Genomic DNA, 17,672 nt, shown 5'->3' with positions numbered 1-17,672 from the left:
GAGGCAATATGATACACAATTAGAAATGAAGCAACAAAGATGAATAGATACAGTTCAAGTCCTGGGTATCCCCTATCCTTAAGACCCTCCATGTCGGCAAGGAAAAACTCCAAAAACTCCAGAGTCAATTGGGAGAAAAATGAGAAACCTTGGGGAGTACCACAGTCAGGAGAGATCCACTCCCAGGACGGATAGACAGGAACCCCAGAACGGCTAATGGGAATTAGCAAGCGAAATTGTAGTCCGTAAAAATACAGTGGAGTAAAGGAGCAAGAAGAGGTCCCTCTGGTCAGATGAGACGGGGGTAGCAGCGAGGACGTCAATCCAGCCAGGGGTCCGGACAGTCAGGAGGCTGCAGCTGAAAAACAGCCCCTCCCCAGAGGGGAGGGGGGAAAGGGGACACCGGGTGACTAGTGATGAAGAGACTAGACAACTAGATATTAACATTGGAAATTAGAAATAAAGTAAGACAAGTGGTAGGTAGAGTAAGAAAAGGAGATAGAACTCAGCGGCTGTACTGCCCCCAGCATTATAGCTTCTAGTGCAGCTTAAACTAAACTGTGAGTCTACTCCGACTTCAACTAGCCTAACCATAAGCTTTGTCGAATAGGAACATTTTTAATCTAATCTTAAATGTGCAGACTGTCTCGGCTTCTTTAATACTAGCTGGAAGCTGATTCCATAAAACAGGGGCTTGGTGGCTAAAGGCTCTAGCTCCGACAGTACTTTTATAAACCCTGGGAACTACCAGTAGACCTGCATATGTGCTCGTCAGTCTAATTTCATTCGAAATTATTGGAAACTAACTTAATTTATGTTTGGAATAAAAATTTTGAGTAACTGTCGATTAAAACTAGACAATATTTGAATGAGATTCCATTGCCTAAAACTGGAAAAAGACGAAAACATTTTGAAATGACTAAAATATAACTAAGACCAGACATGTCCAAAGTCCGGCCCAGGGGCCAAATGTGGCCCGTGGTCAAATTACATCCGGCCCCCAGCCTCTGTCATAAAATCAATAACATCTGGCCCGCACACAGACTTAATAAATTGGTCAGCAGTACTGTTACCAGCATATGAAGTATCTTACACACTAAATGCTGCTCCTCATTTACCCACGAAAAGGCAGCAGCACTATAAGCAACATTCCCCCGTGTGACCCTTTACTCCCAATTTTCTAAAATGGCGACAATCGACAAAAAAAGAAAGTTGACTGCGACGGCTGGCGCTTCAAGGATAGGTGGAAATTGGACTATTTCTTCACTAATATACGCAACAACTGTCTGACTCACTTGCAAAGAGACAGTCGCTGTTTTTAAAGAGTTAAATGTGAGGCAATATTACCGAACAAGACACGCTGACATGTACGACAAGATTACAGGGAAGATACGTAGCGAATAGCGAGAAATTGAAGCAAGTTGAAGCTAGTTTAATTTCCAGGGAAGATACCTACGTAGCGACTAGTGAGAAATTGAAGCAAGTTGAAGCTAGTTTAATTTCACAGCAGCAGTATTTCGCTAGAGCCCGAAAGTCGAAAGAGAACGCCACAAAGGATAGTTGTGAGATTGTTGAAATGTATTCATTTTAAAGAATAATAAAGCATATGTGACACACAGAATGGCTTGCTAAAATTTGCTTGAATATATTGTTCTACATAAAGGACGTCAGCCAAGGCAGGCCCCCCACATTTTTACCACACCAAATTTGGCCCTCTTTGCAAAAAGTTTGGACACCCCTGACTAAGACTAATAAGTATTTTTGTCCAAGAGGTTAAGACTTAGACAAAAATTAAAATAGCCGCCAAAAACAACAGTACGCCAGACGTGAGAAAATGTCGCCAGTTTGACTATAGACCCCAATCACGTGATGTCACAACTCCGCCCCCCTGACTGGTGCCGCCATATTGTCCGTCAGCTCATCGTGTTTACATATTACCACTACGTACATTCCTCCTATTACTGCGTGTTTTTCTGCTTGTCTAAGGAATCACCGCCTAGTAAACGAACCCAAAAACCTTCCTGACAATCGTTAACATTGATTAATCAAAATGGTGAAGGCATGTGTGGTGGTTGGTTGCAGTAACAGAGAAGATAAACGGACATTTTAGTAGGTGCTGTGTGCCCATTGTTAAAAGGGCAAATCTCGAAAGCAGCACGGTTTGTTTATCTCGGTCCATAATGCGTTTGTGTCGACAGCCGTTAGACAGTGGCGAAAACATCAATATGATGCCAACACGATCGCAGACATCATCAGACGGAGACTACGAAGCTCGTCGCCACGGTCGCGCAGCAAGAAGGTGAGCGCAACAACAGGTGTTGTGCCGAAAAATAGCCGCCCTGCGTGAAATGTCCCCCCCTGACGGGAGCGCCCACACGGAAACGACTTTCTTGTACCGTGAATATTTATTATTTTACTCTGCTTGAACTAATAAATGTCATACCTGTCATTGGAATATGGTCGTGAAAACCTGTAGACTAATACATTTCTGTTCAAAGATGGTTATGTGGCCCAGTCCACGATTTGTTACTAAAATACATTACTAATATTTTGTGTAATTTAATTATTTAAAACTGATCTTACGGCCGTGATGTTTTCACGTCAATAAAGCGTCACAAATAAGCGCTCCCGGCAGGGGGAACATTTCATGCGGGGCAGCTATTTTTCTGCACACACCGGCCCGTTGTCGATCAAATTTCATTTTACAATCGTGACAACGGTGACGCTCAGCTGACCAAATGTCGGTTTATATTTGGGCCGGTGCCAATTTTGGGTACCCGTCTGCTCATCGTGACATAAACTGGAGTATGATTGGAAATTTTGTGGTCTCAGGACGAGCTCTGACGCACGGGATGGGACCGGACAGGAGGAAACATCGGTTTGGGCATCAAATATGGATCTGGCGACTGGATCGACCAAAGCTTTTCCAAATAATGGCTTTTATGCAACTCATCCAATGAGTTTACAGCGTCTGAAAGCACCGGGGCTTCCATAATTTGCAAGTGAATCCACCTTTACAAACTACGATCATTGACAATACGACACACAATGATGGACAATATGGCGGCACAATACAGCGATCACGTGATTGTGTGACGTTGGTGATTGGGGTTTATATAGGCCGCCCTCCACAATGTCGCACATTGAATTTTCGCGCCACAGAGAAGATGGTTAAACTGATCTCTCTGCGACAGATTTTGATGACAGATTTGCGACATAATATATATGGTGGAAAACACTCAGGTGACTTGGCGTTCTGCTCTGAGACCCCCAATTTGGCCAAATTTCAAAATTGTACGATATGCATGTGTGATACATCATTGGAAAGCTTAAAATCTCAATTTTCTGGGGGAAGAAAAACTTTGGACAGGAGCGCTTTTTTTTTTTTTTTTTTTTTTTTAATGTTTTTTAAACATCAAAACCCTATAATGCAATCCTAGAATTACATGTTTAAAGTCATTATTAGAGCTGGGAATCTTTGGGCACCTAACGATTCGATTACGATTACGATTCAGAGGCTCCGATTCGATTATAAAACGATTATTGATGCACCCCCCTCCTTTTTTTTTTTTTTTTTTTTTTTTTAAGTTTTGTACATTAGTTCCAAAATTGTTCAAAAATACTCTCAGGCTAATCCAAACTACTATTTCAGTATCAAGTTAACATATAGCAGTAAACAAATATACAAAAATAACATTAAATAAAAAAACTCCAGTCCCCATTCTGTATCAGCAGCTTTAAACTACATTCAATTTATTTAATGTTGTGAATCAACCGTTAAAGTTGTTAAAATTGCTCCCGTTGTTCCATAATTTCTCTTTTGTCTACTTTTGACATGTGAAAGTTTTAAAACTATTTTAAAGATAGATTCAAGTCAATATTTTACCGATTTAGGAGTATTTTACATAAAAAGTTAATTAGGTTTGCTTGGAAGGTTCGCTACAACAGCATTGCAGGGAAGTTTACTGCTTTAAGATGGCGGCCGTTTACTAACGCCAGCATCTAGCTTTTTGCAGATGTGCTGCTACCGCTACCGAGTCTATAATGCATCTAGTCCTATATAAATGATATCTACCGTAACATTATGTAGCTGTACTTGTAGCAGCTTTTCGGCAGCAGTCAGGTATGTTGTTGTGTTTTTTTTATCTCGTGGCATGAGTTGAGCTAGAGCCGTGAGTTGAGCTTTGGCATTACCCGAGGGGCCGGTTAATGAGAAGCATGACGTTTAGCTACTCCCGCTCCGTTCCGTCCCGGGGACCGCGCGGCGCGCTGAGTGTGTTGTACTTCCGCTTTACTTGGCATATTTCAATAATCGGAATTTGGATGTTTGTGAATCGTTCTCGAATCTTCCACGGCCGAATCGCGAATAATCTAAGAATCAGAAATTTTGCACACCTCTAGTCATTATATTACTTTTTTTTGCATCACGTGAACTAGAAGTTGTTCAGGGTATGCGGACGTCAACTTTTGGCAACGTAAAGGTCGGTGTGAACACAAAACAATGACGTGTTGTCACGCGATAAAACGAACTGCACCACGAGCACACCGCGTTTACAGGTGATGCAAATATAACTGCATATTGGTTGTGGAAGAAAACAGTGTACAGCAGTGGAAAATATCAAATCTATTCAAATTTACTAGCCGGCACGCGATCACCAAATTAAGAACACCCGCTCTAACCAGCTTCTTCATCGTGCATCACAACACACAGATGTTGATCTTCACTTAGGATGAAAATAGAGCTCTTTTGTTTAGCATATCAACTTCTAGCAATTTAGGATTTGATTAATTGTCATTAGGACTACTACCTCAACACAAGGCAAGATATAACTCTCTTACGAACCTATGTTTCTTCTTGTTCTTCGCTAAAGGTTTGCCTGTTCGCATTTCATCAATTCTCATAACAGTCAGTGCCCGAATACTGGGCACTGCACCACTTGTATGACTTCTAGGAATGTTTACATAGTTCTACATAGAAATGCTCTGTACATTTAATAAAGGTGTTGATAATAACAATAGCTTATTCGCCCTTTGCCGCCATTGTTATTGCCGACCTGAGAGCAGACATTCTAATTACACTCGTCGGAATGAAAAGAAACTAGGCTTGTCTCCCTTGTACTCCCCCTCCTGCTGTCACCTCTCAGCTTGGCAGCATCGAGGCAGCATGCATTTTAATTTGCCCCCATCCCACCCTCCGAAGTTACTTATTTCATTATCGATCATCCGTAATGCCGAATCAATGTTCATCTTGTTATGTGGGCCGTAGCCGTGTAATACAGTGATAGTGGGGCCCGCAGACTCTCTCGCCGTCTTTACAAAGTGACTTTACCGTAAAATCGATGCATCGTTGTGCCGATACAGGGAAAGCGACACGGGACAACACGGGGAAGGGAGGAAACAAACAAAACAGTAACACTTTCAGTTGTGCTATGTGACGCGGGTGTCACTTGACGATAATGATTTATGGATCTTCTGTTTAAAATGAGTCACAGGCTAACATATTGTTATTTTTGCATCCCATACAAAAAGGCTAACGCTTGAATTCAAAATAAAACAAGTGGATAGTTCATTATTATGTTGATAAACTTTATGTTTAAATCTTTTGCTAAATGCTCTCAGGATGTTGTAACTTGTACATTATGTCTTAGCTCAGCCACAAATGCAAATCAAAGTTAGCGGTTTAATACGCATGATTGGTTGGTGCAATGTTAATTAAAAAACACAAATTATCCCGCCTTAATTTATCCTGAAAGTAAAGACAAAATAACTTTAAATGCGTTTTCAGAGTACACTTGCTTCCGTCGCCGAGAATAATTAATTTATGACTAATTCATTTATTGGCTTAAGCTCCAATGTGCTTTGAACACAGTAAGATACATTGGGGCTTTATTTGGGCCTAATGGGACACTCGTTGGAAATCCTTCATGTGGACTTTTTAGATTACACAATTAGAGAATATAGTCATATTTCTATTTGGGATGAAATGTTTCATTCCGTGAATTGGCCTACATTTAAAAATATATGTGTGCTATGCATCCAAAATGCAATTTTATATGCTAAATGAAACATTAATGAACTTTGGTTGCACTTGTGTCCCTCAGTGACATGGATATTTCTGTATGTACATTTAGATGAACCTAAAAGCGGAATTAATGTTTGTGATTTCTTGTATTGGATCCAGAACAAATGGAAGCCCACTGAGATCTCACACAACCGTTTTTCTTGAATGTTTTTTCTGGTAAAAAAAATTCAATATTTTTTTAAACAAAACAACGTTTTTTGTGCCCTCTGATTGGCTGGCATCTAATTCAGGGTGTACACTGCCTACTGCTGATAGTTAGCTGGTTTAGGCTCCAGCACCCCTGCACTGCTTGTGAAGATAAGCAGCATGGAAGATTGATGATTTAATGAATTAACACCTTTCTGCCTGTTTTTTCATAGAATACGTTACACATGTACGCATTTCTCTCTCTCAACTTCAAGTTTATTCTTGTTGTGGTGCTGTTATTCTTATTAAAATTAATGATTTCTATGTGAAAATTTGACGCCATTGTTGTAATAATACAACTTTTTTGAGTAAAAGCATAATTAAAAGCATAAGTAAAAGTTGCTTAATTTAAAAGTTCAATAACATAATTCTGCGGTGTTACTTTTCTTGTCAGTTTTTATATATTACAATTCTTTTCTCATGTAAATTAAACTTTATCCTGAAAAATGTTAATTAAATTGTTATTCTTTTCATATGGCAACTTCTTTCAAGTGGAATTTGACTTAATATTTATGTAAAAATATATGACTTTGTTTTTTGTTTTTGTTTTTACACAAATCTATTCATTTTCCTATTTTTACTTTTTCTCACAAAGTTACTTCATTTTCTTAGCATTTTGACTCAGATCTCTTAAAATTACAACTTTTTGGGGAAGAAGTTTGGCTTACTTGATTCTCTGACTTTTTCTCCTTAAAGTTACAATTATAATTACATTACATTAACTTTGTTTTCTTTTTTAATTCTCAGAAAAAAGTCTAACTGTATTCTCTTAATATAGTGACTGTTTTGGTGAGGTCACCATACTAACACTGTAATATTACAACTTTTTTTAATCGATAAATGACTATATCCATATTGCCTTTCCCAAGTATTATTTTGCCTTTATTTTTCTGAAGAAGAAAAAAACGACTTTTCCATTTGAATTTATAACTTTATTCTTGCAATATTACAACTTAGTAGATGGTATAGTAGAACTATATAGATTGTGTCATATAAATAGTCATTTTTTAAAAATTCATGTGTTCTATGACATTCTTTCCATAGTTACAAACGTATTATTAATACATTCAGGCTGTATTGTATACATAAAACCTATTGACTTTATTGACCTATTAATATAACTATTCTCATAGATATATTATTACCTGATGTAGTGTCATTTAGTTTTGCTTTTGTTTTCAGGTGGCCTATATATACTTCTTACAGAATGTGAGCCAATTTTAAAGCTATTTGTGCATGCGTGCGTATTTGTGCGTGTGTGTGTATTGGGAGTGTCGCGTGTTATTGTGTCGTCTTAATGCTTTTATGGCCTCGCCAATTTCCCGGATGGGTGTGAAAGTGTTAAATTAGTGCGTGGCTCATTTGATTGGTGATAGTAAATCTCTGCGTGCGTGCGTGAGTGAGGGACGTTGTGGCTTGGGTAGCGGTTCCGAGGACTGGGTGAGAGGCGCCTCTCCATCCGGCCTAGGAGGCTGCTGAGCGGACAGCCGTAGTCAAGCACCCCGCTAAACTCCTTGCCATCGCGTTCATCAAGTAACCTCCCTCCACACTCCCAACAATCTCCTCCCTCTCTCTCACTCTCCGTTTCTCTCGCTCTCTTGCTCTCTCTCTCTCTCTTTGTGCCATCGACTGCTACGTATGTGATTACCATTCCGGTCGAGTGGCACTAGGAAGGCGCTGTAATTAATAACCCCGTAATCCGGGTTGCATGGCGCACACACACAGTCACGCGCACGCACGATTCACATGCACACACACAGATTCAGGACATTTTTACATGGGGAAAAAGAAAAATTATAGATGTTATCATCCTTCTTAGACAATGATCGCTTTCATGCGCCCCAAAAAGAAGATTAAAACATATTACACACACAAAAACTTAAGATGTTAGAATAATAACAATATTGCATTAAGATTTGGAACAGTATCCAAATAAAAAGAGGTGATTGAAGTAATCTGTCAAAAGGAAAACAGATGCTTCTCACCCAATCCCCCCTCCCCCTCCTTCTTCTAACACACTTTTCTATATTGCTTCGTGGAATTTTAATTTATGAGCGCCTTGTTTGCTGGGGAAATCGTCTTATTGACACGAAAAGTTCCAATTGTGGCGGGGATTTATTTCTGATGGATTATGATACGTGTTTCTTTTCAAGAACACTTATTACATTTATTATTATTTGATTTTTTTTTTTTTTTTTTTTTTTTTGGTTTAAGCTTTCCCCTATCAATACACATCCTGTGTGTCCGCACGTGTTCCAATCCGCGTTTCCACCATCAATGTTAATGATCATCACCACTCTCTTTCATGTCTCAAGTGTCTATCTGCTGTATATTCGCCCCCTCAAACTACAAGAATGGATTTAAAGACCCACGCATAACACCCCCCGCAAAAAGTGTCGGAAATGCCAGTTAGTAGGGGGGAAAACCTTTGATTTTAAAAAAGGGAGGCAGCGTGGCAACGTGTTCCCAAAGACGTTAATTAATTATTCTTATTGATGCGTGTCATTTGAGTCTGAACACTTAAAATGAAGATGTTTCTTTAAATTAAAGGCACATATAGAAACGATCAAAACGACAAGCTTAATAAAAATGTATTTTTAGTATTTCTTTGTTAATAATAATTCCTTATGTTTCATTCATTTATTTAATGTTCAAAATCAATGCTCTTGGGAAAAACGTAAGAGCACTCCTAATTTATTTATTTTGTTTTGACAACATTTTATTAAGTATGTCTTTGTCCTGATGTTTTTAATAAACGTTAACCATCATAATAGCAAGTGGATGTTTGTCAAAGTTTTAAAGTATATAAAGTATGATATGCATATGATATGCAATCGAATATCATCTTTATAACACACACAAACATACACAAAGAATGAGTGCAAGTTTGACGTGAAACCAAAGGGAGTCGTGGAGTCTATACACTGAAACATTGAGTCTTCATCCATCCATCCGATATTTGAAAGTTATATCCTCACGAGGAATACATTTTTGTTTTTACTGTTTATAACGAAATCATTATTATTATTTTGACATAAATACTCAAAAAATACTAGTGGTGAATTGGTGATAAACACAAATGAGATTGAAGAATATACAGTATTCAAATGGGACAGTGCCTTTATCCGAATAGGAAGAAGTAGACAGAGCAAGAGAGAGAGAGAGAGAGAGAGAGAGAGAGAGAGAGAGAGAGAGAGAGAGAGAGAGAGAGAGAGAGAGAGAGAGAGAGAGGGAGAGAGAGAGAGAGAGAGAGAGAGAGAAGGGAGTGAGATTTGAGAAAGAGGCGGGGTTTGTAAAGGACTAGAAATGTCAATCTGAGCAAGGGAGTCCCAATAATCTAAAGCAATCTGTAAGGACCTGACCTTAGTCCATCCAGATCAATAGAAGAAGGGGAAGAAGGAGAAGAGGAAGAGAGCGGATCATTCGCGCTGGAAATACTCTTGCTTCCCTCCGCTCGCACCTTCCCTCGGCCCTCATGCTTTCCACACTCTAACAAACCAACAAAAAAGTGGATATTCCGACTTCTCGTTCGCTCCCGTCTCCGCCGCCGGCTGCCATGTCGTTCCCCCAGCTGGGCTACCAATACATCCGGCCCGTGTACCCTCCGGAGCGCCAGGGTATGGCCGGCAACGCCCGGAACGCCGCCGCAGCAGCAGCCGCCGCGGCCGCTGCCGAGCTCAGTCCGTCGGGCGCGCTCTCCAACGTGCTCTCGTCTATGTACGGAGCCCCGTTCGCCGCTGCGGCAGCGCAGGGCTACGGTGCCTTCCTTCCTTACTCCAACGATATCTCCATTTTCAACCAGCTGGTAAGTCATCGCCAACAAAATAACAAACAAGAAACGTGTATTTAGTTGTCTGTCACTTTTGTGACCCAACTTCGGTCGGGAACTCGTTGCAAGTGGTTTAAAAATTAAAAACCACAACACGGAACACTAACAGAAGCTTTTGAGTTAAACTATGCACACTAAAAAAAATTTTTTTTTATTGCAATTGCATGTTTTATCGTAAAATAATTGCTCTTGAATAAGAAAAAACGAAATGAAGTCAGTTTTTTTAATTGATAGACAAGTGAAATCAAGTAAATGATTCATTGCTAGTGACTCTATCAAGAGTGTGAACGCATACAAATGTTTAAACACAAAGATAACAGTGTAAACTAAAGTAAATAATGCATTTAAAGTATCTTATTTCACTTTAAAAGTAAAAAAAACTGTCAAAATAAAGTAAATAATGCATTAAAGTGCATTATATTTTTGGGTGTAGAAGTATGGAGGGGCTAAACGTGTACATTCGAGTAAATAATGCAATAAACCACGCTGTATGTGTTTGAGTGTGAAAAGTAAACAGAAAAATAACCCCCCTAAAAATAAAATAAGTATAAACATTTTTTAAAGTTTGGATTAACATGTATGAGATAGCAAAAGTGGTAAACAACAAACAACCAATACTTCAAAGTTGAGGTGTGCATGCAATAATAATAGTAAATCATTAGGTAGACGTGACTCAATGAAGCATAAAATTATCAGATGTTAATATAAAAATGTTTGTATTCGTTTTTAAAAGTATGAGGAGCACACGCCTGTGTCACAGTGATCACATCAAGTCTGCATTTTATCCCGTGCGACTGCAGCGGAGGGTAACTGTTTCTTAATGTGTGCAGGGTGCCCAGTACGAACTGAAGGACAGCCCCGGCGTGCAGCACGCCGGTTTCGCCCACCACCACCCGGCCTTCTACCCGTACGGCCAGTACCAATTCGGTGACCCATCCCGGCCCAAGAACGCCACGCGGGAGAGCACCAGCACCTTGAAAGCCTGGCTCAGCGAGCACCGCAAGAACCCATATCCCACCAAGGGTGAGAAAATAATGCTGGCCATCATCACCAAGATGACCCTGACCCAGGTCTCGACTTGGTTCGCAAACGCCCGCCGGAGGCTTAAGAAGGAAAACAAGATGACGTGGGCACCTCGGAATCGAACCGACGAGGAGGGCAACGTCTACCCCAGCGACCATGAGGGTGAGGAAGGCGACAAACGGGAGGACGAGGAGGAGATCGACCTGGAAAACATCGACACGGAAAATATCGAGAGCAAGGACGACCTGGATGAGCAGGACGACCTGCATTCGGAACTCAAACTTGACGCGAGGAGCGACTCGGAGGGTTCGGACGGCTATGAGGATTTACCCGAGCAGAGGTTTCTCAAGGCGGGCCTACACCACCATCACCACCACCTCCAGATTCACCACCGCGGCTCCTCCCCGTTGGAAATCAAACCTGACGGGGACAAACTGAACTCGGGTCCGGTCAGCTCCCCGCCCTCAGAGAACAGTCAAGCGCCGGCCCAGAAACCAAAGATCTGGTCCCTGGCGGAAACGGCCGCGGCCCCGGACAACCCGCGCAAGTCCCCGCAAGTGACTCCCACCCCCCCGGCTTCCCACCAGCAGCACGGCCTCATGGCTCCGCACAGACTTATCGCGTCATGTCCCGCAATGGGGAAGATCCAGACTTGGACGAACCGAGCATTCTCGGCGCATCAGCTGGCTCTGTTCAACTCCAACCACTACTTAGGCCTGGCTAACCAGGCCGGAGGCGGCCTAGCGCTGTACGCGGGCGGCAGGCACACGGAGGACAAGGGGGCCGGCGCTGGTGCTGGTGCGGACTCTGCCCTCACAGGTACCGGTCCACGACACTGAGAACCACCGCGTGTTGGTGCGTGAGTGAATGTGTCTACTCGCAAAAGACTCCAAAGCCCACCACTTCCACTAATTTTGTTCTTTTTTTCTCTTTTACTATCCCTTTTTCTCCCCTGGTGATAGATCTTTTTTTCCCCTGTAGGCCACACACAATGTGCGTGCGTCCATTGGGGTGTGTGTGTAATTGCGTATGTGTGTGTGCGTGCAGACCAGAAAGCATTTACAAATAACGATAATAATATTATTAACGTCCCTTTTTTTCTTTGTACTTTTCGTGCTCCATGCTCCAGTTTTTGTGCATTATTATAATTGTTTACAATGTAAGCCAGCAACTGTCCAATGCATAGGTATGTTTTATAATATGCAGTCATTACAATTTAAATTTTGGTGGCTATCCAAGAGGGAATGTTTAGTGCCTTTTGGCTGCAAAAAAAAGTTTTTTCTTTTCTCGAGAAATAATGTCTATTCATTCTCGTTTGTTTTTGCAAACTTTTCTTTTCAAAAACAAATTGTCACTTTTTGTTTTTCCGATTTTCTTTTTTTTAATTCCCAGGCCTCTTCTGCCTTTTTGTTGTTGTTTTCAATCTGAATATGGAATGTAAAATAGATAATAATACCATCTGTGTATAGCTACATTGTAAGCATGTCCTGTGTAAAAAACGAAAAAGGAAAAAAACTTGCTAATGTTAAAATGTATGACCCCTGTGTGTAGTCTGTGAGTTTTTTTTTTTTTTTTTTTTTGCTTCCCCTTTTTTATTTGTGAGGATTTGATGTTGTTATTTTTTTGTATATAAAGTTAATAATATGTACATACTTGTGAACCAAAATTGTACAAGAAAAGTCTATATTTTTGGCTAATAATAAATGAATTGCTGCAACTTTAAAGAGGACAACTTGTCTTGAAAGTCAGTTTTACTCGGAAAAAAAAATATTCTTAATATGCATTTTCAGTGGAGGGACTTAGAGCTAATTATATTGCGGGATACAATTGGATATTAATATTATGAGATTATCCTTGCATTAAAAACGACTCATTTGGAAAAGCTTTTATAAAGACGCAGCGTGCTTGTTTTTTAGTTGGATCACCCCCCCCCCCCCTTTTATATTATTATTCACCTCGCAATGCAACTCCCAGATCTCATCATTCTCCGTTTACAACACACACACATCTCACATACTCTCTCTCAATTAACGACGCCCCTATAATTGTAATTTATCGCCGGTGTAAAACTAATAATAACGTCATTTATTTGTGTTTGCACCCGAGAGACTGCATGAGGGTGTTAAAGTTGGTGTTGGAGCTCCCTCTACAGTCTGCTGCACACACACAGCCCCTGCTGCAGCTGCAACACACACTCACACACACTTTCTTCAGAATATGCTTGGGCATGCTTTGAAGTCACTCATATTTGATGTTTCCATCAGCTAAATAGACGGTTACGGTTGCAAAAATAATGGGGGGTTGAGTGTATTTTTGTGGCGTTATCGTTTTAAATGCAGCGAAGTTTGCCGTGGGTATTAAATACTGAGAAAATCACTTACTGAAGTACCTTTAAAAAAAAAAAAAAAAAAAAAATCCCGAATAGCTTAAAAAAAAATCCTAAAATACTGAAATATCATCTAAAAGTTTTAATTGAAAAGCAAACTCCTAAAGTAAGACATTTTGTAGATTATTTAAAAACAGACAATGAAGGAAAGTGGTAGCAATAAAAGAACGTAAATGTTAATCTATGGCGAATTTCTTTGGACTGGTTCGTTAAGGATGTAATACGATTTGAACAATGAATAAATAATAAATAGCACAAGTTACATAAAAAACAAATTAATTAAAAATAAATAAAAGATGAAAATAAAGTCAAATTTTATAATTAAACAAAACATCTAAAAAGGTAAAATGGTGTGTTCGCAATGCATTCAGAAAGACAACTAAGTAGTTAATTATTACTTTTTTAAATATACACATCTTGAAAAATCTCACATACCCCAAAAATGCTCCCCGACAATTTTCATCAGTTTAACTTGTAAGCGCGTATTTAACTTCCTTGGTTGTTTTATGTTTAAAAATTGCAGCGTGACAACTGACAAGTGTGTTTAAACATCTTCAACATGAGTTCGGGACACGCATTCGTCTGTCCAATCAATTAAACAGCGTGAGAGGCTCATCTCAGAGCACCATCATGAATATTCACAAGTGGCTTCAGATTGATTTAAGTTTCTCCTTCTCCTTCACTTTGACTTCAAAAGTTAAACTTATTATTTTTATATATAGTATATATAAATATATAGTTATTGCGTGGTGCATGTGAACAGGAAATTATTATTATGGTGGGGGGAGCGTGAGCAACAGTGGAAAAAGATTAAAAAGCTCATAGAACAGCGTGCACACACACTGAGTGTTTATAACTTTCACAGGATGTTTGTCCATGCATGGAAAATTGATAATATAATTTATACTTTGGATATATGAAATATGATTTTTACAAAAGGACATAATTATTTTTTTCTAATGCAATGGCAATTCATAATTATTTTCAATTTTAATTGGGTTTTTGTTTGGGTGTGCATTGGACATTTGGTTGCACGTCGAAATTTGGATCCAACCCTAGTTGAGATGGTATGACACCAGAGATGTTTATGAATGAAAAATAGAGTACTTGGCTCAAGCTTGTAGCCGACAAAAAGGCAAAAACAAGACAGATGTTTTGATTTAGTTGATGAGGGTCAAGTAGCTGTCAAAAAAGGAAGAAAAAAGATAGAGTCATTCAAAGAAATCTAATCAGCCTTTCCCAAAAAACTGCTCATTGATCCAGTCTCGGACAGAATGAAAAAGGGGTTCCAATGGAGCCATCAGAGGGCCCCCTGTGTGTGAATGAGCTCGGAGTAAATAAACACCAGTGTGACCCATTGGAAAAATATGGAGGGTGGGGGGAATGGAGGTTCCCTCTCGCCTGGAAGAAGCTCCAAATAAAGAGGGTCAGCCTTGTGTTTTCACCCTTTCTGTCAAGTCCCCCTTCCCCTCTCTGAGACACACAAATGTCACCTCCTTTGTGGCCCCAGTCAGGCTTAGAAGCGGACCACTGTCTTTGTGTGCCAAGCTAATCCTTTTATGAGCCACTGTCCAACGCGGGCCCCCTCGACCACAGGAACACACACCTCCGAAGGCCAAAGAACCAGTTGCGTACACCTCTTAAGATGAGAATGTGAGAGAAAGCACAGAAGTTAAAGAACAGCCAGAGTTGTTGTTGTTGACAAAAGGTCCAGAGGAGTGAGTGACATTCTGCCAGAGAGAGGGTTGCTGATTTCATGCCTTTTGTCCAGGCAGGTTAGGAGGAAAAATTCTTTCGGGCAACAAGTGGGGCTAAAAAAAAGGGGGTGGGGGGGGGGGCAGAGGCCAGAGGCAAAGGCGGAGAAGAGGAGGGGGCGCTTTGAGGGTAGGTGGACTCTTTTGCCGTTCAGTCAGCTGAAAGATTGCGCTTTTCTCAGCCCCCCCCCTCCAGACAGGCCCGAGTTACAGGGCAATTATGGAAATACAGCTTTGAAGCTGAGCACGGCCTCTTTTTCACTTGCTCCTCGGGACAAAGCATCTGCAAAAAGGGGATTTATGCACGCTCGCCTCCATAAAACGGCTTTGAGCCTCACCGCGGCTAACTAAACCCCCGCCACCCGACTCGCAGCGTCGTCACGTCCAACTTAGTCCTAATTCTTAAGTGAGAAATACTGGAAGTCACTGTTAGAGTTGTTCTGTAATGACCATCTGGAACTAGGATGTCACTTAGTGGAGCGCAAACCTCCACAAAGAATAAACTATTAGTGTATCGGCGTTTGTTTGTAGGGTCAATGATAGGGCAGTTGAAAATAAAAGTAAACAGAGACATGATTCTCAGATGTTTTTGAAATATTAAGCGAGGCAATTATTTAATGATCTGGGGTTTGTTAAGAGTGACTATTTCCTTCCCAATGTGCTCGGGAAAACAGTCGGCAATCATAAACCTGTTCAACATTTACAATGTTGAGCGCGTTTCTTTCCTTGCTTATTATGACCAGAAAAGAAATATCAGTCACAGCTCAAGTCCAAAATGAGGTATCTTAATATTTTTGCAAGATCACAGCCATATTTGTCTCTTTTCGTTCACTATTATGGACGACTGAGCTATTGTACTCAGCATTCTGGATATCGATGTGTAGTACGGTGGTTCTCAAAGTGTGGCAAAAACACCACCAGTGGTTCCCTGAGTCTTAGTGGTACGTGAAAGATTGACAGAATTAAATGTTCAAACAACCTAATTTTAATCCACTAAAGTGCATTTATCAAGGAAAGTTTAGTAGTACGTAGCAGGATGAGTATTTTGCCCCATCCTTCAAGGCAAAAAAACAAAAAATAAAAAAAAAACTCAATGTCCACACCACCTTGCTTGTAGGAAAAATATCATCCACACATAACCGCATAAATGCGTTATTTATTTATTTACGTATTTCCTAATCTGCATTCAAGCACAGAGTAAATGACAAAAAGTAAAATGGTTCAACGGTCGTATTTTGCCTGTTTAGCCCTTGTCTTGTGAGATGTTCGTGAACCGTTAGCATGTTAGCACGGGTCACCATCGCGTGCGGTCGCTTATGTGTCTATGTCTATCTACAATATATAAGTCTCTTACATTAGTGATATACATTTGATGTTGTAAGATTCCTAATACTCCGTGAGCGTAAGCACAGTCCGTGATTGTAAACACAGCTCGCACATATGACGTTAGAAATTTTTTGTCGCAGCCAGGGACGTATCGACCGTTGAAAAAACGCAAACCCCCCAATTATTAATGCTCATTTGATGATGCTTCAACCACAGAATTTGAAAATCTTCACTTTGGTCAGAGTTTTAATGCCCAAATTGTGCGTCTGTGTGTGGATGATAGGCCAAACTGTAGAAAAAGTTCTTTTTGCGTGATACCCTGCTACGTGTAGACATGGCCTCAAACAAGGAAAAACAAGATCTATTTATGTTTTAGAACAGTTTGTTAAAAAAAAAAAAAAAAAAAGGAAAACTTAGTAGTGTAATACCATTGAACCAAACTCTTAAATGGTTAGATTAACTTTTCCTTCCAAACAGTGCCATGTTAATGCTCAAACAGTGTCTCATAGAAATACGTAAAGAAAATGTATTCTTTTTTACCGGAACATATAGGCCGACTACATCAATATATATTGACTCCTTTGACGGAGATGAATGCTACGCAAACCTGTCAAGTTGTACGGTTTCGGCGTAATTTGTACAAGTGAGCACTGATTTTTAAAAGTGTACGCTGTACGTTCAAAATCTGTACGTTTTTCGTGCATTGCGTTGTTTCTTTTTTCCGTTCGGATTTTGTCACCGTTTCAGCAACGAGACAATGTGCGTTGCTACGTTGGTTGAATGACACGAGAAAAGTCAGAGACACTGAGAGAGAAGAGTTTTGTGACGCTGTAGCAACGCAATGCTAGGCTAGGTGGCTCTAATATTTCCCGACTGTAGCTGACAGCCTACAATCTACACCTAGATATCAAATGCTTATAGAACTACATGCGAAATGACAGACGGCGGCGTTAATAAACAGCTGCCATTTTGAAGCAGTAGACTTCTCAGAAAGGCTCTGTTGTAGTGAACCTTCCAAGCGAATTTAAGTAACTTTCTATCTAAAATACTCCTAAATCGGCAAAATCTTGACTTGAATCTATCTTT

The 17,672-nt window shown here is 40.2% G+C and overlaps 1 protein-coding gene across 1 annotated transcript; it reads left to right on the top strand.

Moving 5' to 3' along the window:
* The first annotated feature begins 9,586 nt into the window (after positions 1–9,586).
* On the top strand, positions 9,587–12,934 carry irx3a (iroquois homeobox 3a). Its single transcript, XM_057838677.1, has 2 exons — positions 9,587–10,073; positions 10,928–12,934. Exons 1-2 carry the CDS (start codon positions 9,825–9,827, stop codon positions 11,957–11,959), a joined length of 1,281 nt encoding a protein of 426 aa, XP_057694660.1. The 5' UTR covers positions 9,587–9,824; the 3' UTR covers positions 11,960–12,934.
* The last annotated feature ends 4,738 nt before the right edge of the window (positions 12,935–17,672 follow it).

Source organism: Corythoichthys intestinalis, chromosome 1 (genome assembly GCF_030265065.1).
Source record: "Corythoichthys intestinalis isolate RoL2023-P3 chromosome 1, ASM3026506v1, whole genome shotgun sequence".
Classification (NCBI taxonomy): domain Eukaryota; kingdom Metazoa; phylum Chordata; class Actinopteri; order Syngnathiformes; family Syngnathidae; genus Corythoichthys; species Corythoichthys intestinalis.
The sequence above is the reverse complement of the archived record's forward strand: the minus strand, read 5'-3'. Positions and strand labels throughout refer to the sequence as shown.